The sequence below is a fragment of the Macrotis lagotis genome, chromosome 2 (assembly GCF_037893015.1).
Source record: "Macrotis lagotis isolate mMagLag1 chromosome 2, bilby.v1.9.chrom.fasta, whole genome shotgun sequence".
NCBI lineage: Eukaryota > Metazoa > Chordata > Mammalia > Peramelemorphia > Peramelidae > Macrotis > Macrotis lagotis.
The window spans coordinates 249,615,258-249,634,786 of record NC_133659.1 but is presented as its reverse complement, the minus strand read 5'-3'; the positions used below and the strand labels follow the sequence as shown (position 1 = coordinate 249,634,786).

At 35.9% G+C, this 19,529-nt stretch overlaps 1 protein-coding gene across 6 annotated transcripts in view; it reads right to left on the bottom strand.

Moving 5' to 3' along the window:
- PPFIBP1 (PPFIA binding protein 1) overlaps positions 1 to 19,529 on the bottom strand; it is a 199,314-nt gene that overhangs the window by 43,182 nt on the left and 136,603 nt on the right. For all 6 annotated transcript variants that reach the window (XM_074225693.1, XM_074225688.1, XM_074225691.1 and 3 more), the window contains 3 exons: positions 7,882 to 7,968; positions 7,143 to 7,256; positions 6,122 to 6,253 (listed from right to left, as the gene is read on the bottom strand). In XM_074225693.1, the coding sequence (XP_074081794.1) occupies positions 6,122 to 6,253; positions 7,143 to 7,256; positions 7,882 to 7,968 (333 nt within the window). The remainder of the gene's footprint in view (positions 1 to 6,121; positions 6,254 to 7,142; positions 7,257 to 7,881; positions 7,969 to 19,529) is intronic.

Below are 19,529 nucleotides of genomic sequence, written 5' to 3'. Positions count from 1 at the left end.
GTTGTTAAGGGATGAGGTACTTGAACAATCTACACAGTGGGCTGAACTTTGGGCAGATTAGACAGCCTATAACACTGCATTACATTTGGGAAAAAACCAAATCATCATTTATGGGGGCTCCCTGGATTGCTGCTATGAGTCTTGTGCAGTGGTTGAGAACTGAACCATCAACTGTACCTTTCTATGGTGCCTGCAGGACCAGTGTTAGAACTTTGCTCATTTGAGTAGGTCATGTTAGTGCTATCTAATGCCCAGACAGTCTTTTGGTGAAATGAAATGGTGCTGTGAACAAACTCACCCATGCCATTTCTGTCTCTCATTGGGAGCACTATCATTCTGGTCATGGAAGCAGGGATGACAGGCACCCCTGGCAATAGGATGAAGTGATAGCCTTCACTTCTGATTGTTCAGTTGCCACTGACACTGCACATTTCCCATGAAATTCACATGGCTCAAGAATAGTTGTCCTCTGATAAATACCATGGACCTTTTCTCAGGTAATGGAATTGGTGTGTCTGTTTGGCACACAAGAGCTGTACCTACTGTGATGGCACTGATACCCTTCCCTTCTGCTTCTTCTGATCAAGGGATGAACTTCATCTATGTAAAAGTCACCTTGTATTTATTTTCATTTGACCTTCAGGCAGCAAGCCTGGCTGAGTACCAGAATGTACTTCTAAGTCCTTCTTGTTTGTTGGTTTGGACTTTTGCCAAATGAACTAACTTCCTTGTGATGGTAGAGCTCACTATCAGTCGGCTAAGGGACTCTTCTGCTCAGTTTTTAATACAAATCATAGGGATGGATGAGTGAGTCTTCAGATAAAATCTATCAGATACTTACTATGTTAAGAAATGGGGATATAAGGAAAGGCACAAAAAAACAGTTCCTGTTCTCAATTCTAATGGCAGGAGACAATATTCAAACTATGATATACATACATATATGGATAAATAAACACTACAATAAAGACAGTAGGCTTTGAGAGCAATTGAGGAAGACTTCTTCAAATGGTGAGACTTTACCTGAGACTTGAACAAAGTTAGGAGCCAGATGAGAAGGGATAGGTCAAGGCATAGTGGACAGTTGCTAAAAGATCAAGGAGATACGAGAAGCAGCAGCATGCTTTGAGAACAAGCATGAACTGGCCAGTGTTCCTGGATCATAAAGTACTTACATGGAAGAAGGTAAAGGGGAAGAAGACTGGAAAGGTAAAAAGCTTTACTATTGTGACTACCTTTAAAAACCAAACTCAGATGATTTTTTAAAATTGAGTTTGATGGTAATAGCCATTGGAGTTTACTGTATAAGAAGGAAGGTGCATGGTCTGACCAGAACTTATGGATGATCTCTTTGGCAGTTGATTGGAGGATGGACCAAAGTGAGGAGAAATAAGTCAGGGAAATCAAGTAACTAAGAATCCATTTCCAATCACTGCAACCCCATTATAATTTTTTTTTAGGTTTTTGCAAGGCAAATGGAGTTAAGTGGCTTGCCCAAGGCCACACAACTAGGTAATTATTAAGTGTCTGAGACTGGATTTGAACACAGGTACTCCTGACTTCAAGGCCGGTGCTTTATTCACTATGCCACCTAGCCACCCCCCCCATTACAATTTTAGGGAAAAAAAAATTTGTCCCTATCTTGTTTTTCTTAGGAATTGGAAAGTACCACATACAGATATACTGTGTCTTAGAAAAATGGAAAATGTTCGCTTAACATCATGCTTACTTTCCTCATATGGTTTGGGCAAATCACAAGGAGTAGCTAGAGTTTTTGAAAACTTAAAGAGGATAGGAAATAAGAGAGAAAGGTAATGGACCTCAATGATACAAAATAGAAGTGACCCAGCATACCTGGGTAAACTTATCAATTGTTGTTTGTCCTTCATTCTCAAAAAAGACCATGACATGAGTGAAATGATGCCATGACATATACAGGAGAGGAGATGTGATAGATGAGGAAAGACTTTGCTTAAGCGACCTTTCTACATACCTCAGAGGTAAAAGTTAAAACATGAATAGTGAGTTCCCCAGAGAAACTTGAATTAATACAATTTAGGCCAGAAAATTTGGTTCCATCTACTTAGGGAGTACATTTTCTTATGAAAGTGAGGAGGAAACCCAAGGAACAAAAAACATGAAATGTGTGGCAAAAATGTGAAGGGAGTATTATCTCAGGTTGAAGAACAAGTTACAAGGAGTAAAACTCTACATTCTATTTTCAGGTATAATTTTGCGGACATTTTAGAATAGGGGACTCCCTGGACTCCCCCACTCCTCTTTTTGGCAGCTGGTTGTCTTAATTCTACATTTTAGTGACCTCTGGGTTCCCTAGTGACACATTATTCAGTCTCCAAGGAGTAGCTGGAGTTTTTGCGGGGCATACTTCCCCTGTTAGTACCAAGAACCTGCGGTCCAAGTTATTTTTATAATGCTTTCATAATATGATCTTAGTACAAGTGGAGCCCCACTAAGACTAAGACTGAGACCAAGGCATGGAATACTATGAAAGCCACACTTTTAAGGCCAATGGCTTGACTAATGTGAGTGATTCAAGGCAGGTAGGTAGGGTTGATGATCAATCTTAGCGGACTTGCTCATTCCATCAGTGCAATAATCAGGTACAATTTGGGGGTATCTGCAATGGAGAATACCATCTGTATCCAGAGAAAGAGTTGTGGAGTTTAACAATTTTGGTCTTTGAATAAAGACCAAAGACTATTACCTTTAATTTAAAAAAATAATCTCATGTAATTTTTCCATCTCTTATTATAATTTATTTTTTTTCCACAAGTATATGATTTCTCTCTCAACACATTCAACTTAGAGCAATGTATAGCATGGAAACAATGTAAAGACTAACAGACTGCCTTCTGCGGGGGGTGGGGGGAAGGAACCAAGAATGGGGGAACCAAAAAAATTAATTAATTAATTAAAAATTAAAAAGACAAAGAATTATAAGGTATTATTTGGTACCTGATTGGCAAATGCACTAAGGTCTACTTTTGGTAATGCCTTAAGTTAATACTGATTAGGAAGTAGAGCTCTCTCCAACTGATGAAATTCTGATTCCAAGTAGGCTACAATTTTATGTGCCCAGGAATGGATAACCTGGAGAACTGTGTCTATCAGTGCACATTAAGCCTCATTAAGGGTTTCTATCATCACTATTGCTATCCATTTTCTATCTTGTAATTTCATCAGTAAGGAAAGTTCCTGGTAAGGAAGTTATCTCTGCCAGTGCAGATCCACAACTTTTCCACAACTTAAAGTCTCAAGAGAGTTCCTTGGGCACTAGAAAAGTTAAGTGACTTCCCCAGGGTTACAGGGTTACACATAATAAATATATTGTGAGCCCATAATCTTAAGTGCATAATTCTGAGTATAATCCTGAGATTATACTGTTTCTCTTATATTGTGTCATATAAGCAATTATCCTTGTGTAGGATGAGTGCTTAACAAGTTTAATATATATATATATATATATATATATATATATATATATATATATATATATATATATATATATACACATACACACATACATACACACACACACACACACACACACACACACACACACATACACACACACATATTAGAACAAATGACTCAAAGAAAATGCTTAATAAATGTTTTCTTGAGGGGCGGCTAGGTGGAGCAGTGGATAGAGCACCAGCCCTGGAGTCAGAAGTACCTGAGTTCAAATTTGGCCTCAGACACTTAATAATTTACCTAGCTGTGTGGCCTTGGGCAAGCCACTTAACCCCATTGCCTTGCAAAAAAAAAAACAAACCCTAAAAAATGTTTTCTTGAAAGAAGCTCAAATAAATAAATAAAAATAAAAATTAGTGTAGACTTTCTACTCAAGATTTCAAGAGGATCTAAAATTTTGTGGTTCATATCATTATCCAACAGGTGGAGCTACTGAACAATGAAAAGAAAATTCCATCAGTGAATCTTAGAAAAAAATTGCTGAAAATATTCCAATAGAACCTAAACTTTCTCAAGGTTTTTTCAAATATTTAGACTCCTATTTCTTCCTTACTCAGAAGCAAAATCTCCTGGGAAAGTAACTACATAACAAAAACAAAAGAAGCTCATAGATTATTGGATAGTAAAGGTCATCTATCTGCTATGATTTACCCAAGTATTTTTGGCTAACATGACAGAACTAGAATTCAGACCCAGATCCTTGAATTTTAGAGTCAGTGCTTTTTTTCATCTCATCTCAGCTTAAGCTATTGGTCACAAAAGGCAAACTGTTCTGAGTAAAAAAATTTTAAAGAATCAATTTTGTTTCTAATGTTGAGGAGGATTAAATAGGAAAAGAAGTATTTGGATTTTTTTTAATTTGACTTTTTTATTTATATTGATTTGATATCTTTATTTGGAAATTTTTTTCATCTCAAATGAGCTTAGAACTATTATTAAAGTTATCTCTTATATAATATCATTATATTATAACCTACCCACTGTCAGGCATGAGTATATTATAAATGTTTTAAACTAAGAATTATGTGATGAGTCTTTACTGAGACATTTTGAAAGGGTTTAGTTTTTATCTGAACTTTTATGGATAAGAATATGCTATTTATGACCAGGAACAGATTGAGTGAGTGGATAAGTGAAGAACTGTTAAAGAATTTCAATTGAAAGTACAAGCAAATAGAAGTGTAAATTTTGTAATAGTTTAATTGGATTCATAAAAGCATTTTCAACACAGTTTAGTCTGACTTTTTTGGTTAGAGTCATATTTTATACCTCAGGAAATCAAGTGTAGCCATGCATAGAGATTAAACTTGGCCCAGAGTTGTGGTACATAATGCAAAAAGGTCACCTCTTGATCCCCGTACTGTAACCTCTTTTCCTGGAAGAGAGCTAGTTCCACCTCCACCTTCTCCATCTGTTGGCTCAGTTCTGTTATTAAATTATGTAGTGACTGTGGGTTTGAAGGAAATGGAAGGAGGAAGAAAATAGGAAACAATTTTCAAAGATCAGAAGGTGGCAAGAATTTAGAAAGAGCTTGAGACTTTTTTGAATTCAGTTTTAGAAAATCAAGTTAACAATACATGTAACTGAAAAGAAAAGAGATAATGGAAGATCTAGTGGAATAAAATCTGAACCAAACTCGTAACAACTCAACAAGCCTTTAATTAAACATCTACTCTGTGGAAGGGTATCAGGGATTCAAAGATGAAAAAGTAGGAGACCCTGGCCCCATTTAGGGGCTTGTATTCCACAGCTAAAAAAAGAATGGAATGTACATTAAGAGACTGTGAAAGAATGACAACAGGAAGAATTGGAAGAGAGTAGCTAAAATGTTCTAATAAAAATTTCCAGGGGAAAGTGAAATGACATGAAATTAATTAACCTCAAAAAGAACTATGGAATGATCATATAGTTTTCTGACTGATGAAGTCAGTTTTACAGAGAGGAGGCTGAACGATTGATTTTTTATCTCCAAATAGGATGGAGCAAAGTAGAAAGGTAGGAAATTGTAGTGTAAAGGATTTAGCTTAAATCAGAATTAAAGGTGGAGGTGGTGGAAATAACTGCCCCTTTTAGTGGAAGTTCTTCCAATATGGCTTCATTTTGCTCGTAAGATAGAGATTGATATTGAAGTTTGTCAAAAAAAGACATGGAGCACCAAGGAGGAATGGGAGAAGTTTGGACCTGTGATTTATTTTATGTAGGGAAATTAATCAACCAACCAATCAATTCCTCCCACTAATTCAAACAAAAAAAAAGAAATAAAAAAAGTAACTCTATAATCTATAATCTTAGAGAATTACTTGAGACTCTGAGTTAATTATGTGTCAGAGATAAGCCTTGAACTTGGTAGACCTCCATCTACAACTCCATTCTGACTCTTATCTGAAAACTACCTACTAGTAAGACAATTAAAATTCATATTTATTTAGAAAACTAGTTCACTGTTTTATACAGGAGAGTATCCAGATGTCCTAAACTCTAATAATGATTAAAAATTTAATGTTCTAATGAAAACTTCCATAAAACACAAATAACAAATACCTTATTTTTAAAAGTTGAAAATGAAATAAATATTTTAAAATGAGTTGAAAAACTGACTTGTAATAAATTGTATTAGTACACTCACCTCTGTGTCCCTGAACCTATCTTCGTAGTCTAACCTGTCCTTTTCTACAGAAGTCAATTTTAGCTTTAAGTTAGATACTTCAGCCATGAGGTCCAATTTCTGAGTTTCAAGAGATGTTCTACTTAGAAGTTCCTGATGAAAGAAAGAAACATTTTAATACTTAAAAACCATTACATTTAGTTCCATACCATCTACACAAAATTACCTCGAAATAGAGCTATTTTTCAAAATAGTGTAAAGTTATCAAGTATTTATCAAGACTACATTTTGGGTAATGATTGATTATATTTCTAAAATCCAAGCATCCTTTTCTACCACAAGGGCCAAACTAATCTCAAAATAAATAAGTTAGGCTCCCACTGAGGAATAATTAAATGGTATGGTCAAGAAAAGATGGAAGAAAACTGGCTTGAAGTTCTTTTTTTTTTTTTGGAAGGCAGTGGGGTTAAGTGACTTGCCCATGGTCACACAGTAGGTAATTTTTAAGTATCTGAGGCCAAATTTGAACTCAGATCCTCATGACTTCAGGGCTGGTACTCTGTCCACCATGCCACCTAGCTGCCCCTGCTGCTTCCTACTGAAGACTGACCCAAACTTCTCCCTCTGCTTAGTCTTCTAAAGTTCTTTTCTGGAAGATGGGCTCTGGGAAGGCAGCAAAGATCTGTCAGCTGATACTGCACATGATGAAATCTCTATTCCTTTTCACAAGAGAAAAATAAGGACTGACACTTTAAAGCACCAGCCCTGGAGTCAGGAGTACCTGGGTTCAAATACGGTCTCAGACACTTAATAATTACCTAGCTGTGTGGCCTTGGACAAGCCAATTAACCCCATTTGCCTTGAAAAAACCTAAAAAAAAAGATTTTCATTCTTCACAACTATCTTTTCTTAACATTTATGAGGCAAACTGAAGCTCATAAAGTATAATTCAGTTGAGACAAACAGATTCAACAATATAATGGATTTATGCTCTCCCCACACTTAGCAGAAAACCTACTAGTGCTTACTTCTCTTTCCATACCTGCTGTAACATTTCTTCTGTAGCATTTAACTTCTCCCTGTGCTCTTCAAGACAAAACTCCAAATCACGAATCTTTTCTCCCTGAGCTTCCACTTGATCTGTTAATACACTTACCTGAAAAAAGGCATAAGGGAGAATGAATGGTACATTTCTATTTCTCAATTCAATTCATAACAATACATGTTTATTCCTTAATTTCTCTAAATTAAAAAAAATCATTTACTCAACATTACATGAATAATACATGTCATCTTCATTTTCACATTCCTATATTTTTGTTAATCCCTTTATTGTGAAGAAATTCAAAAGGGTCACCATTAAAATAAAAAGGAAGCTTACATTTTGAACATTCATATTTCCATTCTAAAAGTACAACAAAGGTACTATGAATTTATTCTAAATTTCAACTATCAAAAAAACCCAGAATTTAAATCCATTTGGTTCAAAATAACACAACATATCTATCTATCTATCTATCTATCTATCTATCTATCTATCTATCCATCTGTCTATCTATCTATCTATCTACACATTCCTTCAAAGGATTGCCACTCGGATATTGAGGTTGCCAATGACTTATGTGTTCATATAAAGAAAAACACAAATGTGTACTAAATATGTACATATGTGCTATATACATACTTCTACAAATATGCTAAATAGAAAACTGCCTGACCACTAAATTAAAATGAAATCACTGTTAACAAACTAAAATAAAAGTTTAACATAAAATGACTACCTGTAGAACCAGAGATTCTTTATCATTTTCTAAACGTGCTAGCCTTTCTTGATATACATCTCCATTTCCAGATATACGTCCATTAGTCTGAAAGAAAAATTGATTAGGTGAGAAGGCCCTTCAAAATGGTACAATGTGAATAGATCAAATCAAATGCAACACAGTTGCAGCTGGCATTTACCCAAAATACATACAAATGAGAGTGCAAGTTGATTCATAACACCCTTGATCTCAAAATAGCTTCTGTTGGCATGAATAAGTATGTCAAGGATTTAACATTTTTTCTTTCCCACCAGTTTAAACAGCTTCTTCTGAAGCAGAAAAATCTGACCAACAGGAATAACAGTTCTTTGCTACTGTTATTGACAGGCAATGTTATTATTCTAGACCTATATGGAGACTTATTATCCCCCTCCATTAATAAGTCAAAAAGCAATTTATTAATACCTTATTATGTGGCTAGTACATAAGTGGTAAGTGTTGGGGATACAAAGAAAGGTGAAGACAATTACAGGTTCTCACAAAGTTTACCAGTCTATGGTAGTAAAAAAACATGCAAAAAACTATATATTATTCCTTTTCCCTTCCCACTCATTTTCTCTTTATATATTGAGTAGATAGAACAAGCTCTAGCAGATTATTTTCTTCTAAATCTTGAAAAGTTTCAAATTTTTATATTATTGGATCCACTACCACACTGAATTTTATTTGGTGTATTTCAATTAATCTTAAAAAAAAGATATGGGGTAGTAATGTACCAACTAATGAATAATGGATATAAATGAATGGTCATCTCAGTGGGAAGGCATTTTGTTGCTAATGCTTACCAATCATTTGGGTGAGATGAGGATGGGAACAAAAGGAAAGATTTTTTTTTTAGAATAGAGATTTGAGCATCATCTCCAAAAACATGAGTTTTTCATAACTGCTTCTAGATTTAGATAGTAGCCATGAATTATTTTCATCTTCATGATTTCTCCTTAGGAAAAGGATGGGTAGTACCCACAGGCCAATGACTACTCTCTGACAATCCAATCTCATTCACCTCTAAGGCTCAATTTAATACCTCACTCAGTGAAGCCTTCAAGTCTCAGCAGTCTTCTTCCTCTGAATTCTGACAAACAAATATTGCTATTAAGTTATTATTGACCTTGCCTAGCCCAATTAATGTCTTTCATTGTTTATAACTTGTTCAAAATGAGATCCAAATTGTGTCTGGCACAGTCACAAGAATTGAAGGTGCTCAGAAAATGTGTTAATAATTAATTTGGATTCAAAACTTACAGTTTATATGGAGGCAACTATAGTTTTGTTTTTCAACTATACATAAATATCATAAAAATCATGATTAAAGATTTTTTTTTCAAATTTATTTGGAGAGAAAAGGGCTTGTGTGGATCTGAATTTTTCAGTGGAAATTACCTCTGCTGATGTGGAACAGCAATTCCTCCGTAACATATAGCCTTAGAGAATAGACTAATGCCTTAAAATTACAGGATATTGAAAGTCTTAGTGATTGGACAACTAGTAGGTATTCTGATTATAAGTCTGGTCCTATATCTTATTATACCACACATTTCCAAATACAACATGAGGATATATATCAAAAATTTATAGATTAATAGATATAGAGCATAGAGCTCAATTAGCATTTTCCTGAATACTTGCCACTCCTAAACTCCATTCAGATCATGAAGGTCAGATGAAATCCTAAGGAATTGGTATACACATCTAGTTCAAGCCTTTGAAGAATAAGTAAAAAAGCTGAATCTTATGGGTTTTTTTTAAAGTTCAGTTGTGTGCAATTCTCCATTACCCTATTTGAGCTGTTCTTGGTAGAGATACTAGAATGGTTTTCCATTTCCTTCTCTATCTCATTTTTACAAATGAGGAACTGAGGCAAATAGGGTTAAGTGACTTGCTCAGGGTCACAGAGTAAGTATCTGATACCAGTTTAGAACTTAGGTATTCTTTGTCCTTTCTGGTCATATTAGCCAATCTGATAGGTATGAAATGGTACCTCAGAGATGCTTTAATATGCATTTCTCTAATCAGTAATGATTTAGAGCAATTTTTTCATGACTATGGATCACTTTGATTTTCTCATCTGTAAATTGCCTTTGTATATCCTTTGATCATTTGTCAGTTGGGGAATGGCTTGTTTGTTTGTTTTTTTAATAAATTTGACTCGATTCTCTATATATTTTAGAAAGGAGTCCTTTGTCAGAAATACTAGTTATAAATTGTTTCCCAATTTACTATATTTCTTTTGATCTTGGTTACACTGGTTTTGTTTGTGTAAAAGCTTTTTAATTTATATAATCAAAATTATCTAGTGTGTTTTTAATGATGTTCTCCATCTCTTCCTTGGTCATAAACTGCTTCCCTTTCCATAAATCTGACAGGTAAACTATTCCATGATCCCCTAGTTTGCTTTTTACATTGTCTTTTATGTCTAAATCCTGTACCCATTTTGATCTTATCTTAGTATAGGGCATGAGATGTTGGTCTAATCCAAGTTTCTGCCATACTAACTTCCAATTTTCCCAACAGTTTTTAATCAGAGAAAGAGTTCTAATCCCAGAAGCTGGACTCCTTGGGATTATCAATCAGCACATTACTATAATTGTTTCCTGCTGTCTCTTTTGCACCTAGTCTATTCCATTGATCCACCACTCTATTGCTTAGCCAATTCCAGACAGTTTTGACAACTGATGCTTTATAGTCTATATAATTTTAGATACGATAAAGCTAAGCCACCCTCTTCTGCACTTTTTTCCCATTAAATCCTTGGGTATACTTGACTTTTTTGTTCCTCCATTTGAATTTAGTTAGAACTTCTTCTAGGGGGTGGCTAGGTGGTGCAGTGGATAAAGCACCAGCCCTGGAGTCAGGAGTACCTGGGTTCAAATCCGGTCTCAGACACTTAATAATTACCTAGCTGTGTGGCCTTGGGCAAGCCACTTAACCCCATTACCTTGAAAAATCTAAAAAAAAAAGTCTTAGAACTTCTGAGGTAACCTAAAAAAGTAACTGAGAAAATATCAGCTGTTAATCTACATACTTACTTTTCTACCTGTACATTTTTTTATGTAAGTCATATACAGGAACCAAATGGATCCTTTTAAAAGGCATTAGTAGGAAATAAGAGGACTTTAGCAAGCATTATTTAAGAATAGACCTTAATTAGGAAAATGTGGAGATTATAACTTAACCCCATTTGCCTTGGAAAAAACCTAAAAAAAAAAAAGAATTTCTTCTAGCTCATTAAATTAATTTTTTGGAAGTTTGATTGGTAAGGCACTAAATAAGTAGATTACTTTAGGTGGAATTTTCATTTTTATTATATTAGCTCAGCCTATCCACAAGCAGTTGATATTTGCCCAGTTATTTAAGTCTGCTTTTATTTGTATGAAGAGTGTTTTATAGTTGTTTTCATAGAGTTCCTGAGTCTGCCTTGGCAGGCAGACTCCCAAGTATTTTATATTGTCTGAAGTTACTTTATTTTTTTTTAGTTTTTTATTTTTGCAAGGCAATGGAGTTAAGTGGCTTGCCCAAGGCCACACAGCTAGATAATTAAGTGTCTGAGGTCAGATTTGAACTCAGGTACTCCTGACTCCAGGGCCGGTGCTCTATCCACTGCGCCACCTAGCCACCCCTGAAGTTACTTTAAATGGAATTGCTCTTTCTAACTCTTGCTGCTGTATCTTGCTATTAATATATAGAAATGCTGAGGCTTTATAAAGCTTTATTTTATAGCCTGAAACTTTGCTCAAATTACTAATTGTTTCTAGTAGTTTTTTCTTTTCATTTTTTTGCAAAGCAATGGGGTTAAGTGGCTTGCCCAAGGCCACACCGCTAGGTAATTAATTATTAAGTGTCTGAGGTCGGATTTTAATTCAGGCACTTCTGACTCCAGGGCCAGTGCTGTATCCACAGTGCCACCTAGCCACCCCCTCTAGTAATTTTTAGATGAATTTTAGGATTCCCTAGGTCTACCATCATGTCATCTGCAAAGAGTGAAAGCTTTATTTCTTCCTTCCCAATTTTAATTCCTTCCATTCCTTTTTCTTCTCTTATTTCTGAAGCTAACATTTCTAATATGATATTGAATAGTAGTGATGATAACAGACATCCTTGTTTCACCCTGATCTTATTGGGAAATCCTCCAGCTTATCCCCATTGCATATAATGCTTTTTGATAGTTTCAGATAGATACTGCTTATCATTCTAAGGAACAATCCATTTATTCCAGTGTTCTCTAGTGTTTTTAGTAGGAATGGGTGCTGTATTTTTTCAAAAGCTTTTTCAGCATGTATTGATTTAATTGTATGATTTCTGTTACATTTGTTATTGATATAGTCAGTTATACTAACAGTTTTCCTAATATTGAACCAACCCTGCATTCTGGCAAAAAATCCTGCTTGGTCATAGTGTATTATCCTAGTGCTAACTTGCTGTGATCACTTTGCTAAGACTTTATTTAATTTTTGCATCCTTATTCATTAGCAAAATTGGTCTACAATTTTCCTTCTCTGCTTTTCCCCCCAAGTTTGATTTTGGTTTATTTTATATTATTACAATAATTTTGTTATAAGAGTAAATATAAAACTCCCTCCCTGCCCCCCCCCCCCCCAGAAGATGAGAAACCTCAAGAATAATGAGAGGAAAAAAAACATACTTCAGTCTATGTTCAGATTCCAATGGCTCTGTCTGGGTTGAGTTGCCTTCTTGATCATGTCTACCAGAGAAGTTGCTTCAATATTTTTCCCACAGTTGCTATTACTAGCTGTATTTCCCTCTACTCTGTTCCTCCCCACTCTCATTATTCTATTCTCTCTCTCCTTTCATCCTGGTCCTGTCCAAAAGTGTGTTGTATCTAAGTACTCTCTCCCACAATCTTCCCTCTCCTATCACTTATTCCCCCATTCCCTCCCCGTTCCCCCTTATCCCATACCTCTCTTCTCATTTTTCTCTAGAGTAAGATAGATTTCTATACCCTCTTAAGTATATATGTTATTTCCTCTCTGAGCCTTTCTGATGAGAATGAAGGCTCACTCATTCTCCCCATCTTCCCTCATTCCACTCCATTGAAAAAGCTTTTGCTTGACTCTTATGTGAAATTTCTTAACTCCTTCTTCCTCTCCTTTCTCTTCCTCCCATTACTTTCCTTTATCACCCATTGACTCCATCTTTTTACTATACTATACCACTATATTCAGCTCCTTCCTGGGCCCTGTCTATATATGCTCCTTCTAACAGCTCTTATAAATGAGAAAGTTCAAATGAGTTATAGATATCTTCTTCCCATGCAGGAATATAAACAGTTCAATATCATTAAGTTCCTCATAATTAGTCCTTCTCATCCACCCCCTCTACGGTTCACCAGAGTCCTGTACTTGGAGATCAAACTTTCCCCTATTCTTCCCCCTTTCCCCTTTCCCCTTTTAATATATGAAAAGTTATTGTCCTACTGTTCTATTAGAAACCAAGAGGGATGTGAATTCAGAGAAGCCTGTAAAAACTTGCATAAACTGATGATGAGCAAGATGAGCAGAACCAGAAGAATACTGTACACCCTTACAGCAAAATGGGGGTGATGATCAACCTTAATGGACTTGCTCATTCCATCAATCTTTTTTTTTTGGCAAGGCAATTAGGGTTAAGTGACTTGCCCAAAGCCACACAGCTAGGTAATTATTAAGTGTCTGAGACTGGATTTGAACCCAGGTACTCCTGACTCCAGGGCCAGTGCTTTATCCACTATGGCACCTAGCTGCCCCATCATTCCATCAATCTTATTGGACTTGCTCATTCCATCAATGCAATAATCAGAGACAATTTTAGAGCACCAGTGACGGAGAATACCATCTGTACCCAGAGAAAGAACTGTGGAGTTTAAACAAAGACCAAAGTCTATTACTTAAGTTTTTTTATTTAAAAAAGTGTCTTATGTGCTACATAATTTTGCTATCTCTAATATTTTATTTTTTCCTCAAGGATATGATTTCTCTACCAACACATTCAATTTCAATCAATGATGGAGGAGGGGAGGGAGGGTGGAAGAAAGATTGTAAAATTCAGAACCTTACAGAAAATGATGAGTAGAAATTACTATTGTATATAATTGGAAAACAAATAAAATATTAAGTTAAAAAAAAAGAACTTAGGCATTCTTGGCCCCAGGGCTACCATTCCATTCACTGTTCCACCTAGGTTACTTTACCCACTGTACTTCCCTAACTGCTATTCTGCCCCAGCCCCTGAAAAAGTTAAACAAAACAGAATAGATAAAGCTTTATGACCAATAGAAAGAAAACCAAACAAAATATTGCTAAGGGGAGGTTTCACATAAAGAGTTATAGTATTATATGTTACTTTCCCTATTTTTATAAATACAAGCAAAGTTTTTTTTAACAAGGAAAACTCTGAGATCTTGATAGGCCTTATATATTATTTTAAAACATTCACCGAGATTTTTTTCTATTATATTACATTAATTCAGGATATTTCCTTCCAAAAAGTAATGTTATTGCATGGGAACTGACAAGAGTTAAAAGTCTCAGGTGTTAATTTAGTAATTACTAAATTAGTAATTAATAAGTACTTGGAGATCAAATTATCAGTACTACTTGTCAACACACTCCCTTTCAGTTATCATAGCTTAATTTTTTCCTTTAAAAAAAAAAACAATAATGGCCCAAATTAAATTATCTGAGTTCTTAGCAGTTTCCTGGAGTGGTTTGAATGAGTATTATCTCTAGGGGCTTCCATAAAAATGAGAAATGTCTCTCTTGGGTCTTGCCCTCAGAAAAAAACCCAGAGTACATAAAAAAGTTTTTAATTTGAAAAAAATGTCCAGATTTGTTAAATATAGTTATACATGATTAATTTTAATTGCAAATATCAATTACCATCTTAAAAAATACATGAATCATTTTCTGAATAGACACTCTACACTGTGGTTTGGGGTTTTTTTGGTTTCTTTTTTTTCTAATAAGGCATGGAAATCTTATTAAAACAGATATCTTCTTTCATTTTGACTGAAGGAAAGCATTTTTTAAGAGTAGATATTTATTTTCTTTAAAAAAATTTAAAGTTTAGTTAGCATTTTATCTTACCCATATATATATATATATATAAACAATTTTAAAAATTAGTTTTAAAACTTTGAGTTCCATGCCCAAAGGTCAAAACTGTGCATACTCTTTGATCCAGCAATGTCACTAGTAGATATGTATCCCAAAGAGATTACAAGAAAGGGTAAAAAAACTGGGGCAGCTAGGAGGCACAACAGATAAAGCACCAGTCATGGAGTCAGGAGTACCTGAGCTCAAGTTTGGCCTCAGACATTTAATAATTACCTAGCTGTGTGAACTTAGTCAAGTCACTTAATCCCACTGCCTTAAATTTAAAAAAAAGGAAAGGGTAAAAAAACCCACACATACAAAAATATCTTTTCATAATGGCAAAGAACTGAAAATTGAGGGGATGCTCATCAAATGGTGAATGGTTGAACAAATCATGGTATATGAATGTGATGTAGTATAATTGTAAGGAATCATGAGAGACAGGATATCAGAAAAACCTGTAAAGACTTTTATGTACTGATGCTGAGTAAAGTAAATAGAACTAGAAGAACATTGTATACACTGTGTGTGTGTGTGTGTGTGTGTGTGTGTGTGTGTGTGATGACCAACTATAATGGACTTGTTCAGTACAATAATCAAAAACAATTTCTAAAGGACTTGTGAAGGTAAATATCATCCATATCCATAAAAGGAACTATGGAGTCTGAATGCCGCTGAAAGCTGACTATTTTCAATTTTTAAAATGTGTTCTATGTTTTGTTTTTCCACTGTCTCATGGTTCCCCCCTTTTGATTTTTTTTCACAACATGATTAATATGGATTTATTTATATATGTTTAACATAGTTATACATGCATTAACTATATTAGATTGCTTTCTAACTGGGGGAGGGGTAAGAGGGAAGGAAGAGAGAAAAATTTGAACATCAAAATCTTATAAAAAATGATAGTTGAGGGGGCAGAGCCAAGATGGCGACAAGAAAGGATTGAGTTTTAGGCGCTCTCTCATAAAACTTCGAAACTAAGGACTCTAAATTTTCAAGAGACAGAACCCACAGAGGGTCCCAGTGAGGCAGTTCTCCTACTCAAGGTAACCTGGAAAAGAGCAGAAAGGCTCTTCTCCCTGGGGTCAGAGGGGCAGCCAGCCAGACAGGTGGCCCACCAGAGGGAAAGAACTTCAGCCTCCTGGAGGCAGCCCCAGAGCCCTAGGAGCCTTGGCTCACAGCAGTGGGGTAGTCTCCTGAGCTACACTCTGGGGAGCACTGGGCACAAATTGGGGGAACAGCAGGGGACCTCTGCCAGAGAGAGCCCAGCCCTCAGGGCATACAGAGAGCAGCAAGGCCAGCACAGCCCAGATCCAGGAACAGAAGCAGGCGGAGCCAGTAAGCAGGAGCCCCCGGGGCATGAGCCCATTGAAACTAGGGAGGGGAGTGCAGAGAGAGACTGCAGAGCTCTGTCCTCTACCCCTGGAACAGGACTTTGGGGCTCTGAACACATTCAGATCCTGATCGCAGTCTAGGCCCCCCCACAGAACAGCAGGGCCACCCCACCCCCCATCTCAGCCCTCAGCCCCGTGGCAGAGGGGGGCGCATATGGTCATTCATAGACCAGGAGGGAGGACAGAGCCTCACATACTGAGACCCTTGTGGGAGTGTCCCAAAAGCTCAGGAAGCACCCCAAAAACAGGCTAAGGCTGGGAAAATGAGCAAGCAGAGAAAAAAGAGGAACACCATTGAGAAATATTTTGCAAATGAGCCCAAGAAGGATCAAAACGCTCAGTCTGAAGATGAGGAAGCACAAGCTCCTGCATCTAAAGACTCCAAGAAAAACAGAAATTGGGCTCAGGCTATGACAGAGCTCAAAAAAGACTTTGAAAATCAAATGAGGGAGTTGGAAGAAAAACTGGGAAAAGAAAAGAGAGAGATGCAGGAAAAACATGAAAATGAAGTCAGCAGCTTAGTCAAGGAAATCCAAAAAAAAATGCTGAAGAAAATAGCATGCTAAAAACCAGCTTAGGTCAAATGGAGAAAACAGTTCAAAAAAGTTATTGAGGAAAAGAATGCTTTAAAAAGCAAAATTGGCCAGATGGAAAAAGAGATAAGAAAACTCTCTGAGGAGAATAAATCTTTCAGACAAAGAATAGAATTCAGGGAGATTGATAAATTTACCAGAAATCAGGAATCAATACTTCAAAACCCAAAAAATGAAAAATTAGAAGAAAATGTGAAATATCTCATTGAAAAAACAACTGATATGGAAAACAGACTTAGGAAAGATAAATAAAAAATTATTGGAATACTTGAAAGTCATGATCAGGAAAAGAGCCTTGACATCATTTTCAGAGAATTACTACAGGAAAATTGCCCTGATATTCTAGAAGCAGAGGGCAAAATAGAAATGGAGAGAATCTACCGATCCCCCCTGAGAAAGAGATCCCAAAAAACCAGCCCCTAGGAATATTATAGCCAAGTTCCAGAACTCCCAAGTCAAAGAGAAAATATTACAAGCAGCCAGAAGGACACAGTTCAAATATCGTGGAGTTGCAGTCAGGATCACACAGGACTTAGCAGCAACTACATTGGAAGCTTGTAAGGCTTGGAATATAATATACCGGAAGGCAAAGGAGCTTAGAATGCAACCGAGAATCAACTACCCAGCAAGGCTGAATGTCCTCTTCCAGGGAAAAAGATGGACTTTCAATGAACCAGGGGAATTTCAAATGTTCCTGTTGGAATGGCCAGAGCTGAACAGAAGGTTTGATCTTCAGATACAGAACTGGCGTGAAGCATAGAGATTGGAGGAGAAGGGGAAGATATGAGGGACTTAATGATGATGAACTACATGTATTCCTGTATAGAAAAATGACACTGATAATACTCATATGAACCTTCTCAGTTAATAGAGCAGATAGAGGGAGCTTTTATAGTTGAAGCACAGGAGAAAGCTGAATTTCAAGATACAGTGGAAAAATATGGAAGTAACTTTTGCCATGGACTTATCATAAAGAATGTGATCCACCTGCGACAGAGTTGTTGGTGTTGGAACAAAGACTCAAGCACATTTTTTATTATTATTATTATTTTTTGGGGGGTGCAGGGCAAATGGGGCTGGGTGGCCTGCCTGGGGCCGCATAGCAGGGTGATCTTTGGGTATCTGAGGCCGGATTTGGACCCAGGTGCTCTTGGCTCAAGGGCCAATGCTCTGTCCGTCACCCAGCCACCCCTACTATTATTACTATTTTATTTTATTTTGGGTCTTTTTCTTTCTTTTTTTGTTTTTTGCAGGGCAATGGGGTTCGGGTGGCTTGCAAGTCACACAGCCAGGTGATTGTTGGGTCTACGAGGCCAGATGTGGGCTCGGGTGCTCGTGGCTCCAGGGCTGGTGCTTCATCCATTGTGCCACCTGGCCATACCTACAATTATTACTATTATTTTTTTAATTTTAATTTTTTTTCTTTCCCCTTTATTGCTCAAGTGAGTCTATATTTTTTGGGGGGAGGGGGTATTTTTTTACTCTTTAACAAGAATATTTTATTAATGTATAAAAACATTATTTGTACAAAATGAGAATACATATTAAATTAATACAAAAAATAAAAATAAAAAATAAATAAAAAATGATAGTTGAAAACTATCTTGCACATAACTGGAAAAATAAAAATATTTTTTAAAATAAATGAAACTAGGGCAGTTAGGTGGTGCAGTGGATAGAGCACCGACCCTGGAGTCAGGAGTACCTGAGTTCAAATCCAACCTCAGACACTTAATAATTACCTAGCTGTGTGGCCTTGGGCAAATCACTTAACCCTATTGCCTTGCAAAAAAAACTAAAATGAATAAATACATAAATAAATAAATGAAACTAGGTTCCAAATTGTCTCCTTCCCTCCCTACCTTCTACCTTCTATCAACAAAGCAAGCAATTAGATTTAGATTATTCATGTATAGTCAAGCAAAACATTTATATAATAGTCATGTTGGGAAAGACTATCAAAAAAATAAAATTTAAAAATATGCTTCAATCTGTATTCAGTTACCATTAATTCTCTCTCTCTCAGGATGGATAGCATTTTTTTATCATAAATTTGATTTAGTAAAAAAAATAAAGTTGGATTAGAAGCCATGTATTCCCAAAGAGGCATACTTGATAAACAAAATGAGATGTTTTAGAACTACTTTTCCAGAACAATCTGAAAGGAAAAATACAAGAACTAAAAACAATATAATTTCCTAAGACTGGGTTTACAGCAAGTTATCTCCAAAAAAATAGTGAAAAGATTCAAGGGAAAAAAACCTAATAATTGCTACAAGAAAACAAGGAAAATTAGAATCAACTAGAGGAATGAAGCATTGTGTTTTTGATATTATATATAATAATATTTATGTTCAGAATCTAGAGCTTGATGGGAATCCAGAGACAATCTAATCCCTTATTTTACAGTTGAATTAACAATAGAAGGAAGATTAAGAGAGTTGTTTAAGGTAATGCAGTTAAGAAAAGACATTCCAACTTTATGAGAATCCGTGAGAGTATCTTTTTAATGGGGATGGAGGCTTGGG